General features: G+C 43.4%; 1 protein-coding gene across 5 annotated transcripts in view; it reads left to right on the top strand.

The window, feature by feature from the left end:
* The window catches only part of TLK2 (tousled like kinase 2), a 53,007-nt gene that overhangs the window by 18,158 nt on the left and 17,988 nt on the right, over nucleotides 1-16,861 (top strand). For 3 of the 5 annotated variants that reach the window (XM_074940692.1, XM_074940688.1, XM_074940689.1), the window contains 6 exons: nucleotides 3,039-3,206; nucleotides 5,876-5,971; nucleotides 7,486-7,578; nucleotides 9,260-9,370; nucleotides 10,360-10,496; nucleotides 12,709-12,861. In XM_074940692.1, the coding sequence (XP_074796793.1) occupies nucleotides 3,039-3,206; nucleotides 5,876-5,971; nucleotides 7,486-7,578; nucleotides 9,260-9,370; nucleotides 10,360-10,496; nucleotides 12,709-12,861 (758 nt within the window). The remainder of the gene's footprint in view (nucleotides 1-3,038; nucleotides 3,207-5,875; nucleotides 5,972-7,485; nucleotides 7,579-9,259; nucleotides 9,371-10,359; nucleotides 10,497-12,708; nucleotides 12,862-16,861) is intronic. The other 2 variants (XM_074940690.1, XM_074940691.1) reach the window with 1 other exon arrangement.

The raw sequence follows: 16,861 nt of genomic DNA on the forward strand, positions 1-16,861 counted from the left end.
GGGGTAATCAGTAAAAGCTTTCCAGTGTATGTGCATGCCCATTCCCCAACTTCTTTCACTGAGAAAGTTTCATTGTGCCATTTGGTCCCTTTTGTAAGGTTCAAATGTGAAGAGAACCAATATTTTAAAAAACTTTAAAGATACTTCAGAAGCTGCTTTTCTGTTATGATCATGTAAGTACCGTTAAAAACCACCCTTTGAATATGGCCTGGACCTAATGCTCAATTTTTCTTGAGCATTAGGAGAACAGTGTGGCAGTTTGGAGTCTTTTCTGGAGCATAGTATACTGTCAGTAAACCACGTACAATGAAGCAAATGAGCTTTTCTGGCTAGTCTATTTTGAAGTCATTTGCATACCTCCTAAACTCATATTTGTCTACATTCCAATGCTGAGTGCTCTGGGACCGTGCATTGTACCCTGCAGAGTGCCACAGAAGAGAGAGATTGGCCCTCAGAGTCCATCATTCATCACTGAATGAAACCCTTCCAGTGCGGCCTTAACGTTAATGGGGAATTAAAACATAACAGCACCTCCCTTCTTTAAAAAGAAAAGTTAAATGCAAAAACCGCTTAATGACACCTCATGGAAGACAGTTTACATGCACAACATTCAAGACAATTCTTCTCCCCAGAATCTGGGATCCTGTGGTAAGTGCATAAGGGGCAGTCATTCCTTGAGTGCATTTTTTTCGCATTTTAATATATTGAGTATATAGAAACCTGGAAAGAACCCGTCCCATGCAGTCAAAACTGATGTCACAGGCAGCATCAGCTAAGTCCATTGTCTTTTTTTTTACAAAGGTGCTTGTCATGAGTCTGTTGGCAGAGCGCCCTCTTCAGGAGCTATGTGGGGAGCACAAGCATGCATGTCTAATTGTCCCACACCCATGCGCACTGCAAGGTGTGTCAGTTTAGCAGGGCTGGCTGGTGCTCAGCCCTCTGACTGAGGCTGCTTGGCTGTTTCTTCCCCTCATGGTCCCAGGTGAAAGAAACAGAACAGTCCACAATCACCAGACAAGGTAAAATAAAAGCATAAAGGAAAAGGAGAGCCTGTAGGTGGCTTCAGTGAGGATATTGGCCTCTTAGTTCAGAGGGGCTGGGGCGGTATCTCAGTTCCCCCCCCCCGAGTGCACTGGTCTCCAGTGGAAGTCTCTCATTTCCCATCTTAATGCAGGGAATCAGTGTTCTGCTGTCTGCAAGGGCTGGGGCTCAGTTGGCTCTCATCCTCTCTGGGAAGCTCAGCAGCCTGCTCCCTTCTCAGAGTTGCCCCCTTCTGAGTGGAGTTTCCCCCTTCTAACTCCTCCTCCAATGCTGGCATGATTTGCAGGTGTGGAAGGACAGGACCACCCTAGCCTGAAGCAGCTCCTTAACCGCTTCCATGCTGGTGCGGGGTTTATATACCCCGCCACAGTGCTCTTCAGATTCCATGTCTTCAGTTCTGGTTCTCCTTTCTCCTGCAACCATACTTTAACTTTATGCCTGTGTTGTGGTAGGAGCATGCATCTGTAAGACCATTGCTTTGGCTACAAAAGGAAAAACCAACAACAGTAGGAACAGGGAAAAAGAGGAGAAAACTGAATATCGCTCCCAGTTTAGGGAATTAGTGTGTGGGTAAGGAAGGTGTTAAGCACCTTTTATTAAAAGACTCTAGTGGTTATTCACACTGCAGGGTAAGCTTGTCTGTGCCCTGGGCTAAGGGAGGAAAGGTAATATCTTTTAATAAGGTTGCTCAGCTTTCCTAGACTATCCCTTGCCTACTTCAGATCCCTTTATCCCTCAGTTGCAGATTTCACAGCCCTCTGCTCAGATTTCAGCTCTTGCAATGTCCCCATCCCATAAAGCTCTCTATCCGAAAGGAAAGTAGTGTTTGTAATGCTGGGCAGAAAAAATGTTTTGGATGAGCAGTTTAAAAAAAAATTTTTTCTTTAGTTCATCTTTTAACATCTGTATCCTGCCTTTGCTGCAATTGCCTAGAAGGAGAAGAGGCTGCTGGGTGGGAAAATGTGTAGCGATGAGGAGGGAGACGTTTCCATGTACAGTATTTTAATGAGGCAATGTGCAGTGCCCTGCTTCGGAGAACATCTGATCAAAACTAAGTTTAGGGCCACCACAATTTTCTGTGTCTGATTCAGCCGCGTTCTGTGCTGGTGCCACTCTCCTGACCCTGAGTACTATATCAAACAAAGTTAGATGAGCAGTTCTCAGACTTTAAGACCTATCCCATCACACCTAAAACAGTCTAGTACTTGGCATTCTGCTGTCGTAATTAATCAGTGTAACTAATATTTTTTTCTTGTTCTGATGGTACCAAGCCATGCACAACGGTTAGAAACCCACTGTACAAGATGTGAAAGTGGTTTCTCCTTAGCTGCTGCATATGGGTACTTCCTGAAAAGCTTTGAAATAGGGCTAGTGTTTACCTATCTTAGGCAGTTTATTTTTGCCATTAAAACGGGGGCCAGGTTACTATGACTCCTGGATCCTGATCATGGTTCAGTTGCTTATCTAGAGCAGCTCTGCCTCGATTCACTTATCTGTAACATGGGTATACCTGCACCCCTTGTGAAGTTGGGTGGTTGTAAATGACTTTGAAAAGTACGAAGCATTTGTAGAATGAGGATGATGATACTGACCTAAAGTCCATTGAGATCTATAAGAGCTAAGGATCATTGTTTGAGCCTTTAAAGAGTGCAAAGGCCTAAATTAAGATAGTCTGGTTAAGGCTTTGAGTTTCCAGCTCTTTGCTTGAACGGCCCCAAAATGTGCAGACGTGGAGAAGGGCAGTATTTCCGTTAACTAGGGGAATCCTGTTCTGCACGTTCACATGCATTGCAGCACATTTCAAACATGTTATTCCAGTCACTCCTATTGACCTCTGCTATCAGAGCGATCTTTCCAGGAGCCCTGCTTTTGTTAACAGATCCTCTCTTTGCTGGCTCTCCGTTCCTGAGCTGCTGCTTTGCTGACAACAGTTTTGGCAGAACCAGAGAATCCTTTTTTTTTAAAAGGTTTATTGTATTTTTTTAAATGTATTACAGCGGCGAGTGGAGCAGCCACTATATGGGGTAGATGGCAGTTCTGCAAAGGAGCCGCAGGAAGAACACTCTCCTCTGCCAACGCTGATGTCTATGATGCTGGCAAAACAGCGGCTTGAGAGTGAGCAGCTGGTACAGAGGGGAGCTGGCCTCTGTTTTGCTTTTGTTTCGGTGAGCAGTTTTTAAAAAAACCCAATCCCAGGGCAGAGGCTGTGTTAAGGGATTGGGAATGGGATGTGGAGTCTTTCAGCTCTAGGGCTCTGGTTTACATCCAGCCTGGGTTACTAGTGATTGTCTTTACCATCTAACAGCTGGTTCATGACCTATGTGAAAAGTTGCTGGATCTCCAGGCTTGCCTTCTGGAGAAATCTGTCTGGTGTAGATGCTTTTATTTCAATGTAAGAAGCTAAATTGATAAAGCCGAAGTAGATTCCTGACTGATTTTAGGCTAAACCAACTACTCTCAAAGTTGGAGTACCTGCCAGTACAGCTGAGAGACCAGGTGGGTGAGGGAATATCTTTTATTGGACCAACTGCTTTTGGTGAGAGAGACAAGCTTTTGAGCTTACACAGAGCTGCTCTTCAGGTCTGGGAAATGCGCTCAATGTTGCAGCTAAATACAAAGTAAACAGATTGTTTAGCATAAGTAGTTAAACATATTTCAAGGGACAATTCAAAGGTGAAGCGGCCTGTTAACACCTCTCCAGTCATGGGGAAGTAAAGTGTGGGGGGGGGGGAAGCTGGCAGAGGGGGTAAGTGGGTTATATGGCTGTAATAAGCCATAAATCCAATGTCTCTATTCAGTCCATAATTTTTCAGTATCTAGCAAAGTTGTGCATTTAAGCTCCCAGGCCAAACAAGGACACTTTGCCAGAGAAGTAGATCACATCATGGAATGGGCCACCCAAATACCCCAAGTGAACCTGCTTCAGTACAGAAATGAAACCCCCTCCAGCCGCACACCTCTAGTTGTCATTTAATTGCAGCAAGTGAGGCTTAGGTTGGGCATTAGGAAAAACTTCCTAAGGCTATGTCTCCACTGTGCCCCTTACATTGGTGCTGCTGCAGCCAGGCCATTGTAAGATGCACAGTGGAGACAAAATAAAATCACCCTGAACGAGGGGTGGTAGCTTCGATGGGAGTGGGAGCCGCTCCCCTGTGGATGAAGTGCTGTCCCCACAGGTGCTTTTTGTCATTAAAACTTTTGTCGTTCAGGGTTTTTTGTTTTTCACAGCCCTGAGCGACAAAAGTTTTAACAATGAAAGTGCAGTGTAGACAAAGCCTAAGTGTGAGGGTGGTTAAGCACTGGAACAAATTTCCTAGGGGGGTTGTGGAATCTTTGTAATTGGAGGCTTTTAAGAACAGGTTAGTCCATCACCTATCAGGAATGGTCTAATTATTACTTAGCCCTGCCTTGACTGCAGGGGACTGGACTAGAAGATGACCTATTGAGGTCCCTTCCAGTCCTACACTTCTATGTTCATCACCCTACACTGGAACCCATACAGTTCATCATCAAACAATTACAACCCATACTCGATGGGGACACCATCCTGAAAGAAATCTTTTCTGAATCCCCCTCTTCTGGCCTTCAAACAACCACCCCCCACCCAGCCTCACTAAGCTCATCATCAGAAGCAAGCTCCCCACAGACCAGAGCAGAACAACTCAAAGCAGCATCAGACCCTGCCAGCACAACAGATGCAAAACCTGTGGACGTATCTCCACTGCTGCAATTATCAACATCCCCCACAGCACGCCATGGGTTCAAGATCCAGGGGTTCTACACATACCTATCACGTGTGGTGTACTAGTGAACTAAATACCCAATAATAACAGTGGGTGAAACGAGACAACCACTGCACTCTCAAATAACCTTTCACAGAAAGATAAAAGACCTGTGGGTGAACACAGCACAAAGCGATAACTCTATATCTGGCCTCTTCTAATCCTCAAAGGAAAACTGCAGGACACCTTCAAAAGATGAGCCCCTCCTAGCTTTTTTTTCTTTTCCCCACTGTGATGGAGAGGTGTTAACTACTTATGCTAAACAATTTATTCCACCTTATACTTACTGTGATACTCTTGAGTACATTTCCCAGACCTGAAGAAGAGCTCTGTGTAAACTCAGAAGCTTGTCTCTCTCTCTCTTACCAAAAGCGGTAGGTCCAATAAAAGATATTCCCTCACCCGCCTTGTGTCTCTAATTTACTGGGACCAACATGGCTACAACAACACTGCATAAAGACAGCTGAGAACGTTGATGAAATGTTACTGAAGTTATATTAAAGTTCATAGAAATGTATCTTTTGCAGGAGTGCCAACCCCAGATGTTCAAAAATCATGTCCGGCTCCCCAAAAATCATGAGATTGGCTTTAAAATCATGAGATTATGTCAAAATAACAGATTTGGTGTTTATTTGCCTGCTGCTTTTTGAGGCTGGAGGGGGGGAGGGGTGTGTGTCACATTTTGAAGCTTTCTCCACAGCCACGAGGTCTAAAAACTCACTTTTTCTTAAAGAATGAAGGCCAAAATTGTTGCACATCCACTTGACTCCAGGAGTTGGGGCTTTAAGGAAAACAATAATTATCATGAGGCTTACGATAAAACCATGAGAGTTGGCAACACTGCAAGTTTTAACCGATTGAGCTGGGCTTTCTGGGAAGGATCGGTTTCTCTTCTCATAGCCCAAACCTCGGAAGCACTTTTTAAATGGTTTTAGTTGAACAACATTGAGACCAGAAAGCATCTTCCATATAAAATGAGTGTGTGTTTGCATGAAGAATTGCAGTCACGTTAATACCTGGTAGTAGATAATTATGCTGGCTTTCTGTTGCAGGCCCAGCAAGGCAGCCCCTCTTCTACCGGATCAGGGAACACAGAGCATTCCTGCACCTCCCAAAAACAGATTTCCGTCCAGCACAAACAGACACAGGTATAGGCCAACAAACTGTAAAGCACATTGCCCCCTTCCATCTAAGCTTTACATTTGGTGCAGTTTCGGCACTGGAGAAGAGAAGAGGGACATGAGTCTTGGTAGGTGGCAACCTACTGACTTCATCAAAGGACTGCGTTTGGACTGTTGGATCTATTTGTGGCACTGCCACTCTATTGTCACCTTGAACGAGTCCCATGACCTCTTTGTGCCTGTTTCTCACTGTAAAATGGATACTTCCCTACCTAACTGATGATGGCGATTACTTGCTCTTTAGAACACTTTGGGACCTGATAAAAGACATACTCGGGGTCTAACTGATTTTCATATTTGGGGTCAGGAAGGAATTTTTCCCTGGGTCAGATTGGTAGAAATCTTGTGGGATTTTTTTTACTTCCTCTGCAGTGTGGGTCACTTGCTGAGTTAAAGTAGATTAAATGGTGGGTTCTCTGTAACTTGATGTCTTTTTAAGTCAAGATCTGAAGTCTTCAGAAGCTCAGCCAGAGGTCATGGGCCTGTTGCTGGCATGGGTGGGTGAAGTTCTGTGGCCTGTGATGTGCAAGAGGCGAGACTAGATCACTGGTTCTCAACCTGTGGGCCACTTGCAGCCTAATCAGCACAGAGGTGCAGCCTGTGTGACATCCTCAGGACCATACGGGTAGTATATTGGATGCAGCCCACAATGGCAAATAGGTTGAGCACCACTGGACTAGATGATGATGGTTCCTTCTGGCCCTAAAGTCTGAGTCTAAGAAACAATTGCCAACTGGTATGGGCTGTTCATCCCCACTGTACCCATAATTCCTGTTTATGTTACAGGGAATCAAATACGTAAGTTTTCAGAAACAGACTTGTATCTGTTTCTGCTGTTAAAAGGGAACAGTTCAATTAGAGGAGGTTATTTAAAACGAGAGCATACACAAACATCAGATGTAATACTTCCCCACAAGGCCATCGTAGGGCTGTGTGAAGACTAACGTCCTGTCTAAGCCAATCTGAGATCTTCAATGTGCACAGTCTTACTCTGTCTACCTACTGAAATTTTAGCTTGGAACTGAAATACATTTGAAATCATGGCTGAGAGGCTGTGCATTTTACACCTCCCCTCATGCTAGCTATGTTATTGCCTGGGAGAACATTGAAAACCGGAGGCTTTAAGGGCACTAAACAAAATTCAGGAATGCAATACAAGAATCTATATTTACAACAGAAGGTGGGGCCTTTGGAGCTCTTCAGATGCCACTGCGATTTCAGTGTTCCCCATAGCCAAATTTTCTAACACTTGTCTGCTCGTATTGTCTGACCTTTATGCTAGGGGTGTGCACCCTGTAGAATGAGAAGAGTGAAAATAAATCCTGGCTTCACCAGAGTTCTAGAATGCACAAAGCCCCACTTTCTAGAATAAACTATTGAGAACCATGACAAATGACCAAGACGAATATATAGCAAGCTTTCTGTAGCTGAAATATTACCTGTTTTCATCTGACTTTGTTTTGTGATGTTTGTCTCTGCAGTCTGACCTCACAATGGAAAAAATATCTGCACTAGAAAACAATAAAAACTCTGACCTGGAGAAGAAGGAGGGGAGGATAGATGACTTATTAAGAGTAAGTGTGAACATGAAAAGGCTCTTGTAAAAACCTGCTTTTTGTAGCATCCTGGTATTGCAAAAGTGGAACACGTGCACAAATCAGGATTTTCTGTACTACGTTTGGGGAAACAGACACTCGTAGAGAAGGAGATAATGTGAATATCTTTTCAAAGGATAATTGGCAAATTGGTTAGGCTGAGAATAGGAGTTCTTGAGGTAGAAGCTATGGGCAGGCTTGCCAGTATATGTAGAGATACCAAGTGTAGCAGTTAGGCTGATCTGATGGGTACAGCTATTCTATCTCATTATTTGTAAGTAAAAGAACTTCTTCTGAAGAAACTGTTTCATTCTAAATGATGAGATCTAGTAGACTTGTCACTTGACTCTCAAAGGAAGCGATGGAAGCTGTCCTCTAAATTAGAAAGCATATAAAGCACTGGAGAAAATACGCAGTGGGGCAGGGAACCCTACCTGGAAGACTCCATCAGACATGTAGGCATGTTGTCTACCAGAAGAAAGCAAGAGTCAAGGAGTAGAAAGCAAAACTGAACTTTTCCTTTTATTCCAGACTCTTCTGTATTGAAAACATTCCATAAAAAATGCTTGTTTCTGACCACACTAAGGCCCTTATTCTGCAAAGACTATACTTGGGTGTCTGGCCTCCATATCTAGGAGAATATGTATGTGAAAGAGAGATGCTTTTTATGGCATGATCAAAAACTTGAAAGATTTTTGTGGAACACTTTCAAATAAACCAGGATGACAAATAATTCTGTTTTCTAGTGACCTCAGGAGTAACTCCTAATTTTTTTTAAGAGGCCTACACCACTTGAGGCTTAATTGGATGCCAAATGACAGATTTTTCTGTTTTTTAGGTATGTCCTTTTCTAGCCTACAAGGGTAACACCCATGCAACCTTGATGTTCTTGAAACACATCCCAGTTTCCAGAAAGAGAGTCTATAGCAGGGCTGACCAGCTGTGCCAGAGAGCAATCCTACAGCTGAAAGTGCAAAGGATGTCATCTTGCTGCTTCCCGTCAGTGTTCAGTAGAGAGGAAGGAGGGTCCGGTGATTATTGTGAGAGCCTGGGACTTGAGACGCTAGTTCAGTTCACTGCTATGCTATAGACTTCCCATGTGACCTGGGGCAAGTTACTTATGCTGACATAATTTAGGCTATGTCTACACTACAGCTTATGTCGCTTGGGTGGGAGGGTGAATAAATCACCCCCCTGAGCGACATAAGTTACACAGACCTAAGTGCCAGTGTGGACATAATTACACCAGCCCCCACAAGTGGCCATAGCTAAGCTGACAGGAGAGCTCTCTCCCGTCTACTTAGAGCGGCTACAGTGGTGCAGCTGCACCACTGTAAACTCTAGTGTAGCCATGCCCTATGTCTCTCTGCCTCAATTCCCGACCTGTGAAATAGAATATCCATTCCCTACCTCCCATGGTGTTGAGAGGTGCTCAGATACTCTGGTAATGGGACCAGATACATACTATAGAGAGTGGATTCACGTGATCTTTTATCTTGGCAACAAGTTGGCTGCTAATTTGCTTTTCTCTGACCTGTTCCCTGGAGCCAGCTGAGTAGAGTACCTTTCAAGGTGATACATGGCTTGGCTTTTTCAGGGCAGCCTTGAACATGGAAAGTTTGTATTTTGTCTTCACTGACCTCGTGTACTTTCTTTTTAGGCCAACTGTGATTTGAGACGGCAGATTGATGAACAGCAAAAGATGCTGGAGAAATACAAGGAACGGTTGAACAGATGTGTGACAATGAGCAAGAAGCTCCTTATAGAAAAGGTGAGCTGCTAGCTTTCCAAGTCTCTGTATCCAGAGCCACCCGGCTCTGGAAAACACACTCACTCTGTCATGCCTGTCCTGAACCCTGGAAACTTGCTCTTCAGAATGGAGTGAAACTTGTAGTCATTTGAAATACAGAATTAAAGCTATGCGTTTTGAATTATTTCTCTGAAATGGTAATGGGCAATGGCTTTCAGAGTGCAGAGCCTTTTGGCTTAATTTCTTTTGTCAACCTCAAAAGGAAACCAGCATCCATTCGTCTGAGCAGAATAGCCTGAGTTGTTGCATCTTATAATTCACTTGGCATTACTTGCTGTGGATGGTCACGTAGGTATAAAGTAGCATCTGTGATCCTAGCAGTGCAAGAGAGTATTGGAGGAGACTATGCAAGAAGGCACCATGGCCCAGTAAATGGGAGCTAGGACTCAGAGCTAGGTGTCAGATGTGTTTTGTGACTTAGGGGAAATTGTTTAACTTTTGCCTGTTTCTAGCTGTAAAATGGAGAATGTCCTTGTAAGGTGCTTTGAGTCCTAGTGATGAAAAGCACACTATAAAAATACTAGGTTATTGCTTACCAGCTTTCAGCCTGCTTCAATGTTAAAAGACTTCATTACAGTTAATGTTTTTAATTTAGTCCTTTTTTATATATTGTTAAACCATTTACATCTGATGCGTGAAGGTATCAGGAAATATTGTGTCAGTGTTGAAAACTTGTTTGAATTGCTTTAGTTGCGGCACTGATTGATCTTAATTGGGCATGACCTCCTGTCTGTGAAAGTGAGGGATTTGTAACTAGATGGAGCTGAATGTTTGTAGAACAGGTGCTGTGGAAGCTTCACTAACTGAGCTTTGCCAGTTCATCTTGATCCTTGTCGATGGCAATATTAAGAGTTGGCTAAGAACAGAGTATTTAAAATACTGCATAACTTTCAGCTCAAAATTGATCATTAGTGCTGCTGATTCAACACTACTGTCTTGTCTTCCTTCAGTCAAAACAGGAAAAGATGGCATGCAGAGATAAGAGCATGCAGGATCGACTGAGACTGGGTCACTTCACTACAGTCCGGCATGGGGCCTCTTTCACCGAGCAGTGGACAGATGGCTACGCTTTCCAGAACCTCATCAAGTAAGAGTAGAAGCTCTCTTGTCTTTTTCTCAGGAGGCAGAAAAGAAAATCCATCTCTCGTGCCTCTTACCCCAAGGCACTTTTGACTAATATGTGAGCTATATGAGGTGATCTCTACTGCCCTTTAGATTGAAACTGAGCTACTATTTGACAATGCACAAACAATACTAGACAATATTTTTAGGCCAGACAGCAAAGAATATTCTTCCAGTAAAAACTCTATTGCAGTTTAGGGAGTCAGAATCTAATTACCAGAATTGGTGTAGCCAGAACAGTGGGCTAATGCTGCCTCTCACAAAAAAGGCCACAGTGACTATAAATAGTCATGGCCTCTATCTTACACCCATTTGAAATACAGAAAAGATAAAGATTGAATGAGTTAAAGGGACACAAATTATATAGTGCTAATTATCTTACCTATGCCTTCAGTTAGAAGTGAAACTCGATTAAAACAAATTTACTTTTAACTCTTTTTGCAACTCTCTCATCTTGGAACATGCGTGAAGTTAGTCTCACTTCTGGTTCTTAATTCAGCAGTGTTTTGGCTGCAAGCCAAAGGAGAAGTATGTATGCGTTCTTTAACAAATAATGGAGACATTTCTCTTGGACTCAGGTTTTGTTTAAACAAGCCCCCCCCCCCCTTTTTTTTTTTTAATACAAATATCTACGTTTTTTTGGCTAAAGCCAAGTTGCTCCTTTTATGCCTAGCTTAACTGATGGTTTCTCTTTGACAGCAGTGCTTGTCTATGGTGAAAACAGATTTGCTTTATTAAGCAAATTCTTTGAGAGCAGCTAAAGATATAGAAGATGTTCTAATAGCAGTAAAATTCACACCTGTTTCCTCTTGGGGAGAGAGACCCTCCCATGTTCTCAATGCACCTGGCCAACTGTGCAATGCTGGGGCAGGGGGAATAGGACTGAGGAGGAGGGCAGGAATCCAATCCTGATTCTGTCTTCAATCTGCTTACACCTTGGATCTTTAGATGGATTTTCACAACTGTGTGTATTATGGTTGGGCGCACCAGGCTGTGTGTATTATTTTTAAAGAAGTTTTAAAAGAGAAAATCCACAATACTTAACTTTTTTTCTGGCAACAATGTTCGGAGAGAGAGGGAGCTGCATAACCCAGGAAATGGAAATGACAAAAACCTTTTACACAAGTCATCAATAGAAGTACCCTGTAAATTCCTGCCTGGCCCAGGCCATTAAGTGGGACTTCCATGCAAATATATCTCTCATGAAGTAATGTTTTATTTACAAGCATGCAAAGACAAGAGCATGCACAATCCTCTAAGATTGAGTCACTTCTTTGTAGTCTGACTTGGGAACCCATTTCATCAAGCAATGCACAGATGGTCCGGGGCTTTAGAATCTCCTTTAAGGGAAGAAGTCCTTTGTTTTCTTCTGCAAGAGACAAGAAAATAGACGTGCTTTTGAAAGTTTTACCTGCAATCTCTAACTCCCATTTTGTGACTTAACTGCCAGAGTGTAATTGAAAGCTGATGGAACTTAGTCTCCTAAGTAATTTTGGTGCTTTTCAAAATTTTACCCTGTGTTTTAAATTAAAATGACAGGCAGTTTTAATGATAGCTTTCTTCTGCAAGAAGAAGGTCCATCATTGGTGGAACTGAAAAAGGTTTGAATTGCTTTAAGAAGTTGCCTTTAAAAGGTGGGGATCATTTGACCATAACCATGCAGTAGAGGGCTCACTTTGCAGGGAAGGCAGTGATCTAGAATAGATCCTTTTAGGGACCTATGAAAAGTGAGTGGGGTAGCTGACAAAGCCAACCTCCTGTCATGGCTAACTATAAATCATGGTTCATTCCTGGGTTTTCTTTAAGATGATCTCAACTCCTCACTAGTAGAGAGATCATCACTTGCATGCTTATTATGATTTGGGCACAGGATTTAATCCGTTGGAGGGTTTCTCATATTTCAGCAAATGAAGACTCCCTCGCTCTATAAATTGACTAACCTTTATCAAGTTGAAGGATTTGACACCTCCCTCCCACAGTTGGCATGTCTTTCCATACCTTGTGTTAAAACACTTGATTTACTCATCCTAGGAGAAGTGATTTTGAAAATCATTTTGCTAATCTGGGGGGGATACTAACAACAGCTATGTACATGTAATTAGTCATCTGTTTCCATTACTTGTATTTTTATAGTCTCTCTGCCCCTTTCTCACCCCACCCCACTCCCTCTCCCCAAGGCAACAGGAGAGGATAAATTCCCAGCGGGAGGAGATAGAAAGACAACGAAAGATGTTAGCAAAACGGAAGCCACCTGCCATGGGACAGACCCCTCCCGCAAGCAACGAGCAGAAACAGCGCAAGAACAAGACCAATGGAGCAGAAAATGAAACGTATGTTACATGGCTTTGTATTGGGGCATTCCAGAGCAGCAGTGTTTTTATAGGATATAGCTATCTTCTGGGACATGGAATACTGCATTCACTTCTAAGCTTTAATGTTTATCTCATAGACATTCCTTGTTAAAAAAAATATATATATATATTGTAGAATAAATCTAGCATTCCAGAACTTGTGGCTGCAGCCCTAAATATTTTCCATTGGAGTGAAATAGGGATCAATGTTGCTCATAGTAAGTTGGGAGAGTAGAATTTTTTTTTTTCATGTGCAAGCAGTATTTTTTTAAGCCTTGCAGCTGCATCTGTATCTAGCCTCAGACTTGAGAGAATAAATGATGCAAATTTTTTGTTCTCTGCTGAAATTTTCCAATCAGATTTATCAAATAATCTCTCCAGATTCCACCACAACCTTTTCACACCTCCCAATAAAGAAATGGTATATGGGTTAGCAGTATTTATCCCGTTGGGCTTTCTTTGGAGGATTTCAAAATAAATCAGATATATTGGGGAAAGATTCTCCACATAATATAATACTTAAAGCAGTCCTTTCTATCTCCAAAGCACTTGCCAACATCCGCTAATTCCACTGGCGGGGAGGCGAAAGATCATGCTCTCTCCTCTTTTCTCTTGTGCACAATAAGTTATTTTCAGTGAATTTATTGCTGTCAAACATGCCATCTTGACCCTGCTGGGGACTAAAGCCATTTTTCTCCAGAACAATTTAGCACAGATAGTGGTGTGTCCAAGCTTTGCTGCCTCCCCGGTAGGTGTTGGTCCTTTTTCCAAGCCAGGATTATCTCTGAGGATGCGAGGGGTGGAGTTCAGTCTCCAAGCCCATTTCCTCCTTGTCTCTTCTACTGACACTACCAAGGTGCTCAGTTACCAAGTGTGTTGGTTCTCTTGTGATAAGGAAACCTACCTACTAGGAAGTAGACTAATGGCTTATCTACGCCAACCTATAGTATGCGGCATGCTGGGGTGTGAAGCCACCATTCACTAGCCCTCCACAAGCTAACTGTCCGTGTGCACCCTGCTGACGTGCATTAACAGTTACTTCGTGTGCTGTGATCTAGTCCTTCTTGAAACAGAACTAGTTAAAGTGTATTAACTGTTAATGCATGTCAGCAGGGTCCACATGGACAGTTTGGAGTAGGTTAGTGTGGGGTAGATTCACACCCCAGATTGCCACAGTCTGAACATTTGGTTAGACAAGCACTCAGTTCAGTTGATTATCTGGGGCTTCCATGAAGCACTTGGCTACCAATAACCAAGGCAGCAAACAAACTTCTGACCTAATGGTGAAAGGCTCCATCCCCTATAACCCAAGCTTCCGAGCCATCTGTTCCCTCTCCCTGCCACTACTCCCAGACATCTCTTCATTCCTGCCATGTTTCTATCTCCCCTCTTCCCTTCAGAGTTCCTTTCATTTTGTGCTCCTTTCATTCCTTTCCTCTCCTTACTCATTCAGTCCTTATCCTTGGTTCCTAGAAAGGTCCATTCCACACTCGAGTCCCATGTAATCTTCCATAAATACAGTAAACCAGGATCATAATTTTGAATGGCTTTCTATATTTCGTTTTGCTAAAATTGCTTTGTGGGGATTGCATGACTTAGTGGAGCTGATGAGAGCCCAGGGCCCTTTTCAGTCTCTATTTCAGAGTGTGCCCGTCTAAAAAAAGCTGCCACTGCCTTTTGGCACTCATGATAAAGATGTCAAAGAACTAAACGAGCCATGGAGAGAAGTCTCCTCATTAACGGGAATGGTGCTTCCTCTTTCGTGGTTGATGTGTGGAGTCTGGTTGAACTGTAGTGGAACGTGTTACCTGTGCTTTAGGCAAATAGAGGGCTTCATAGCAAAGATGAATCGAAAACCATTAACTGTGGCTTATGTCACACATGTCAGTTGCTATATACTCCTTTATGGTAACACCAGTATGTATCAGCACACTCACTGAGGTCTGGAGGTGCAGACTGAATGTCTGTGATTTTTTAAAAAAAAAAAAACCTTAGGAAGAATAAAGACTTTTCACAGCTTGCAACTATAAACTTGAGGGCACAAGAGAATGTTTATGGCTCTTTCCCACTTCCTCTAGAAGATTTGCCACTTAGAATGCATGGCTAGTAAGACCAGGCCTGATGTTTGGGAGGGGCAAGACTTTTAATCAAGTGGTTTTTGTGCCAGATGCAGAATCTTAGGCTAGGTCTACACTACTGCGGTAAGTCAACCTACGCTACGCAAGTCCAGCTACATACCTTAGGTTGAGTTACCATGAGGTCTACACCGCGGGGGGTTGACGGGAGAAAAATCTCCCGTCGACTTACCTTACTCTTCTTGTTGGAGGTAGAGTACAGGGGTCAACTGGAGAGTGCTCTGCAGTCAATTTGGTGGGTCTTTACTAGACCCACTAAACCGACGGCTGGTGGATCGATCTCAGTGTCTATCCCTGCTGTAGTGTAGACCTGCCTTTAATGTAGTTAAGTTATGTATGTCCAGATGGGTCTGCTGTTTGTCATGCCTCATGAATAGCACCGATATTCTTTGAGTTTAGGGTGGCTTTTTAGCAGTTAGCACAGTTGCTGGAGACATCTTGTAAAGTTGGCTGGCACCAGGCACATGTGGTCAGGGTGGAGTTTGTTAGCCTATGAAAACTTTGCTTTCTAAACGAGCTGGAGCAATTGGTATAATCAGGGTAAGCTCAGTTTTTACTAATTCGTTATGTTGTAGCCTTTGGTTCTAATGGAAACAATCCCTGATATTAACCAACATTGAAGCTCTCACTGCAGTGTATGGAGTCCAAGGCAGTTCAGGGCTGAAGTTGATATTCCACTAACCTTTCCCCTTAGGTCTCGGCATTGCAGTATGTAAGAGATACGCAGGCTTCCCCCACTGTTCTGATAAACTTTGCTAGAGTGGGGCAGTCAGAATTTTGAATGTCCTTGTTTCGTCAGTGTACGTCAACATGGTATGAATCTGTGTTTGATTTTTAAAAGCAGTTGCCTGCTAACTAAGTATATTATGGGTATATGTCAGCAGTGGCCAAACTTCCTGACCCTCCGAGCTACATGCGATAATCTTCAGAAGTTTGAGAGCTGGGTGCACCTGCCAGGGCTCGGGGCCTCTGCCCTGTGGCAGGGTGGTGGAGCTAGGGGCTTCAGTCCCACAGGAGGCGCCTGCCAGGGCTTGGGGCTTCAGCAAGAGTGGGGCTGAAGCCCTGAGCCCCATCAGGTGCCTTGTGCTGGGCTGCAACTCCTAGACACCCTGTCTCACCCCGTCCCCCCCACCCCCCCCGCTGGGCAGAAGCCCCTAGCCCCACCATCCTGCTGGAGGGCAAAGCCCCAAGCTCCCCCGCACCCCCCAGTCTGATAGGTGGAGGATGTGGGAGGCTACACAAGCCGCATTTTAGGCACCCCTGGTTATATTTAGGCTGGGGGGGGCACTTTTGCCCTACACAATAAGTGTGTCATATTTTGATACTTTCAAACTCAAACTGTTTCCTTGTAGGTGATTCTTTTAATTTGTATTTAAATTTCTCCACCCTTGAAATAGTATTGTTTTGAAAGAGGGTTGTGCACATCATCTCCTCTTAAAGTAACTTTGTCAATCTTGTAAAATTCCCTTTGCATGCTTTTCAACTTCAAAATACCTTACAAAAATAACTTACTGCAAAAACTAGGATTTATTAACCTCATTGTATTGCCTTGGGCTGCCCCAGAAATGCAATTTCTGGCTGACAGTGTAGACAGTTCTGCAGGCTGAAAGTCTGGGGTTTTACCTACAAACCATTTCAAGGGTCATGGTGGATTCTCTATCACTGGCAACTTTTAAATTGTGATGGGATGTTTTTCTAAAAGATCTGCTCAAAGAATTACTTTGGGAAGGTTCTCTGGCTTGTGTGATACAGGAGGTCAGACCAAATGGTCTCAATGATTCCTTCTGGCTTTGGAACCTCTGGGGGAAAAAATGGGGTTTTCCTTCAATCGCCAGTAATAATCT

The sequence above is a fragment of the Natator depressus genome, chromosome 27 (genome assembly GCF_965152275.1).
Source record: "Natator depressus isolate rNatDep1 chromosome 27, rNatDep2.hap1, whole genome shotgun sequence".
Lineage (NCBI taxonomy): Eukaryota > Metazoa > Chordata > Testudines > Cheloniidae > Natator > Natator depressus.